Consider the following 5,104-nt stretch of genomic DNA (forward strand, 5'->3'; position numbering starts at 1 on the left):
TATATATATTTAAATTTTTATGAAAAAATACCTGAGCAACTAGTGCAAAAATGATGACATTTCGAACATCCAGTAGGTGAAACATATGTGTCTTCTGGGCAAGAAGAGAGGCACACACCACGTGATAGTAAATATCCCTTTTCACAAATAACACATTCATCTTCTCGTCCACCCACACAGGCAGCACAATGGCTGGCACACGGGCGGCACCAACCAATATCAACATAATATCTAAAATTAAAAACAGAGCAAAAAATTAAATGAAATTACTGGATAATGACAATTTATCATTTATTTCCAAAATTAATGTATTATAACAAATAATTCACTAGATTTTGGTGACCCTAACAGTTTTGAAAATTGAGGACCAAACAGTTTAGGGACCAAAAATAAAGTAGTATTCAAATCTAAAACTGTATGGAAATGATTAGGAGGATTGTTTTGAGGGACATATCTAAAATATCAGATATTAATTATTTTTAAATAATACTTAATAGAATATTTCAATCAAGATTTCAAGCATTTATAAAGAACACAAACTAAAAAGAATTTGAATATTTGATGGGAACCTACAGCATTTATTGAATTCAAGAAAAATTTACATTATGCAAATAACAGTAGTATTACTATAATAAAATATTATTAAACTATTTGTTTTGTATTAGTTCAATAATAATTCACAACTTCGAAATTTATAACCCAGATTAACCAAAGCTGAACATTTCTTAATTCTAACTAATTGTTTACAATTAGTTACAATGTTGTTTAAATATAACAACTATAATGGCAACTCTAATTAGAGATCGAAAGGAACTTCCTTCCTTTTTTTTAAATTTAAATATTAATAATAATGAAAAACATTAACTAAACTGTAATCTTCTATATTTACTTCTAAATTATCATACTACAAATTACAAGTAATACTCATTCTTTCAGAACTGGAAATATTTAACATAAAATTGACTTACCCACTGCTACAACTTGCTACACACGTACGGTTATGAATCAAGGTTCCAGAAGGACATTTTGTACAATTAGTGAGGTCAGTGCAAGGCTCGCACACTTGTTCATTCATATACTCACCTGTTTAAATGCATTGCTTTTAGTATAATAGACTAAAGTAGAAAAAATTGAGATTTCAAGTGAAGCAAAAATACAGTATTAATATCCATTATAAGTTTATCACATACCAGGCCTGCAGGTTGTCGGACAAAAACCAGTCTCTTCGTCGACGAGAGCTCCTGACTTACAGGTCAGACATTTGCCCTCTTTGTTACAGGCCGAACATTCCCTAGGGCAACGAGGAGGGCAGTAACCATCTCCTCCTGCCTCAATCCCTCTGGGGCAGGTCACGCAATCAGATTCACCTCCTCGAGTACATGTTTCACAGGACTCGTGACAGCTTTCACACCTGAAACAGCAAAGCCAGCATTGTTTCATTTGTTCAAACTTCATATGAAGATTTCACTGGAAGAATGATTTAATCCTTCAATCTTAATTACATAAAACATTTAACAATTTGATAGTTATCAAAAATTTCAATTAAACTCTTAAAAATTGTTTGACACAAATCGTTCTTTTGAAAAAAAATTTATGGGTCAACTTTTTAGGTGAAAATAATTTTTCATGGTCCAAAGGTGAAACAAGTCTTGTACACATAACAACCTAAATCGCAAAACTGTCTACAGAATGTAGCAAACAAGTTGGAAAATAATTTATTGATTTTGCCTGGTGTGTGTGAAAGCTTTAAAGGTTTTCAAGGATGTGGATTATTTTCAACCAATATGGTGTAGGACTAACAGAGGAACAAGTAATTTGGTGTGGATTTTGTCCATTTTACATTCATCTATTTACAATATCTAATTTATGTGAATTGCAACACTGGATGAAATGGTAATGGTGCAAAAATGATGAAATATAATGATTTGTTTCTTTAGATTTTTTTTCTAGTTCTTTGATGATTAATTACGGTGAACTTGAAAGAAATTCGAAAAGGGTATGTTTTGGACTTTACTTAAAATGAACTTTTTCTTCTTCTTTCATATAAATTCATACTTTATTACCATACGATATTTGCTGTTATAGCATATACAATGTTCAATAATTTCAGAAAAACAAAACTGCTCAAATAAGTCCAATGGCCCTCAGAAATTCACTTTTTTGTATATTATAAAATTTAATTTTTGAAGATGAGCCCTTTTCAAAATTTGCAATTCAATTCGTTTCTATAGAAGAAAGGTTATTATTTCATGGAAACAAATTAAAGGGATCAACAGCAAGAACATGTTACTGCATATAAATGTAAAAAAGTAAGTATCATTCCATTATCGATTAATATGACTAATGTATAATTAATAATAATTTTTATATTGCCTATTTATTATATATTGAGATGTGCAAAATAATTTGCTCAAACTATGAAAATATATATTAGAGGGTACAATAAGGTTAATGTAGGAAAGTTACAAACCATTTTCAGAAAGGATCAGAGGAAGGGAAATCTTGGATGAGGTGTTATACCAATATAGTCAATATATTCCAATTCATTATTAATGAAATGAAAGAAAATGATCAGAAAGGCCTTGGCACTTCTGCTATCAGTTCCTAAAAAATATATATTATTTTTACAGTATAATATAAATATAACATGTTAAAGTGTTTCTACAGCAATTAAAAGCAATTTAGATTACTAGTATTATTAAAATAAAATAGATATATGTATCATTAAATAGAATTTAGATGCCCCATTGTCATCTATATGGTACATTATAAACTGGTTCTCCATTCAGAGGAAAGATATACAGTACCACAGGCACATCATTCTCACCCGTAAATTTTGGTACATGTTTTTCCTATTATCTAATTTGAAAGTTAAAATATTTCATTCACATATTTAATGCAGAATATGTTAATGTATGGGAAAATATAACTATTTAAGTATTTGAATTTCTAGATGATATTAGATTGAATACAGCAAACTTCCATAGAAAAAAGATTTTATAGTGAGTCTGGTGGATGACAGCAAAGAATGAAAGAGTGAACTCTACGAGTCACAATGATAAGTCCTACACTTATCAATCATAAAAATATCACCCTTTACAAGACAGTTGAGATGGCCTCTTTTACCAAACCCACCTTGCTCCCTGAACTTTGTCCTGACAGACTAGAATCTGTACTAGAATCTCACAAGACTTTTTCAATGAATGAACCTACAATGCTACAGATAAATCCATCATGAAGTAAAATATTTCTTACAACCCAAAACAACACTTCACAAGAAAGGAATTGATAAGCCTGGAGATGGATGCTGCCAGGAAGATGAATGAAAGACTTACATAATAGTAATAAACACAAAATAAATTAAATTAATTTTGTTATTTAATGAAATTAAAATATATGCATGATAAGAAAACTGAAGTTGTTTATTTTGAAAGAAGATAGTTGACCGTATAAAATAGATTGGAGGAAGATAGTCCAGGTGGCGGCCAATAAAGGTATTGAAATAATAAAAGAAACTATTTATTGCTAACCAACGTTTCGCCCCAACAGCATTCTTATCAGCCCTGCAAAGTGGGGATAACGTTGGTTAACAATAAAATAGTTTTCTTTTACTATTTCGATATCTTTATTGACCCCCATCCGAAGTTATTTATTATTCAATCTGGTGAATAGATGCTTCATTAATAAACTACTTGAAAGCGAAAATTCTTTTTTATTTTATTTTTAATTTTTCTTTCATCTTTTCAGATTAGAGATGGAACATAAAGAGTTGGTTTTAATCAGCTGCTATATCAACCAATTTTTTAAACTGTTGAACAAGATAGGAGGAAATTTACTAATTTTTATTTCTAGACTAATTTATAACTTCATCACTTAATGCATCATACTTATTGATAAGACAAAATATATGGCAAGGTTATAATTAATAAAATATATCAGATATTTTAATAAAAGATGTTGAATGAAATTCACGAAGATTGATATGATCAATAGTTAACAAAAAAAATTATAGAATTTATAATAAAAATATTTTGAGTGATATATTTCATAAATAAATCTATTACACGAAAAATTATTTTAACTATCTGGCAAGTACTTACATTGAATCATCTGTTTCAAATGTCTTTTCTGGACAAGAAGTTATACATGTATTGTTATGCAGAATCAGGTGATGATCACAAGAGGAACAAATATTAGGACCTTCAGGGCAGCTGGCACAATTACCCTGGCATCCGATGCAAGCATTCTTGCTTACATCTGAAAAACAAATTAAATGTAGTTGTTTTAATTTTAATAAAAAAATGAAATTTACTTTTAATTAATTTGCTTCTATAATTTTCATATTGTCAGGATATAGAATAAAAAAAACTTCAACCCTAGACTCTATGTTGAAAAGACCATATCTTAATGGAAAGAACTATACTAATTAGTTGTAAAATATACAGCAATATTTTAAAAAATTAAAAAAATTAAAATAATAAGATAATTTACCTTCAAAGTAGCCATCAGGGCACCGTTGTAAGCAAAGTCCCAGATCGGTAACATATAGGAGACCAGGAGCACAAGAAAGGCAAGAATCTTGTCCTGGTCCGGCGCATGTACTACAGCTTTCATGGCAACCATTATCAGAGAGTCTGTTTTTACACAATAAATATCATTAATATATAAAATTAAAGATTAATGTTTTATAATAATCTGTAATAACTTACTCATTTACGTTTGAATTAACACCATCAATTGATACCTTTGTTGCCTAATAAAAATAAAATCAGTATTAAACAAAGTGAAAAATAAATTAATTTAATATTTTGGAAATATAGAATATATAAGTAAAAAAAAACAAAAAAAAAAACTGTTTCTTAACATACCAATTTGATTAATTTTGAAATTCATATCTGCTAAGTAAAAAATATTAAACACAAGACACAAAACTAATAGTATACACTATTTGTTAAGGGTCATATATTCTTCTACGTATGGTCTAAAATGTCATATAATTCATAAATAAAAGATGTATCAAGTTCTAAAGGTCTTTGCTTTTGTAGAAGTTGCTATACTGAAGAATATATGACCCTTCACTATTATTTTGAATCTTGGCATTATG

At 29.0% G+C, this 5,104-nt stretch overlaps 1 protein-coding gene across 1 annotated transcript; it reads right to left on the reverse strand.

The window, feature by feature from the left end:
• Window positions 1-10: 10 nt before the first annotated feature.
• Window positions 11-4,816, reverse strand: LOC136795917 (furin-like protease 2). Its single transcript, XM_067048041.1, has 6 exons — window positions 4,710-4,816; window positions 4,492-4,634; window positions 4,101-4,257; window positions 1,191-1,411; window positions 969-1,083; window positions 11-231 (listed from the first exon to the last, which is right to left on the reverse strand). Coding segments are annotated over exons 3-6 (552 nt in total). The 5' UTR covers window positions 4,103-4,257; window positions 4,492-4,634; window positions 4,710-4,816; the 3' UTR covers window positions 11-17.
• Window positions 4,817-5,104: the final 288 nt, after the last annotated feature.

This window comes from Halyomorpha halys, unplaced genomic scaffold (assembly GCF_000696795.3).
Source record: "Halyomorpha halys isolate HHAL.00 unplaced genomic scaffold, Hhal_1.1 Scaffold8743.1, whole genome shotgun sequence".
In the NCBI taxonomy this organism is placed as follows: Eukaryota; Metazoa; Arthropoda; class Insecta; order Hemiptera; family Pentatomidae; genus Halyomorpha; species Halyomorpha halys.

Excerpts from the sequence above, each read along its gene's own strand:
- LOC136795917 (XM_067048041.1), bottom strand. Across the intron at positions 1,084-1,190 it reads TCCGACAACCTGCAGGCCTG|GTGAGTATATGAATGAACAA; the intron begins GTATGTGATAAA and ends GCATTTAAACAG. Across the intron at positions 232-968 it reads GTAGCAAGTTGTAGCAGTGG|ATATTATGTTGATATTGGTT; the intron begins GTAAGTCAATTT and ends TTTTAATTTTAG.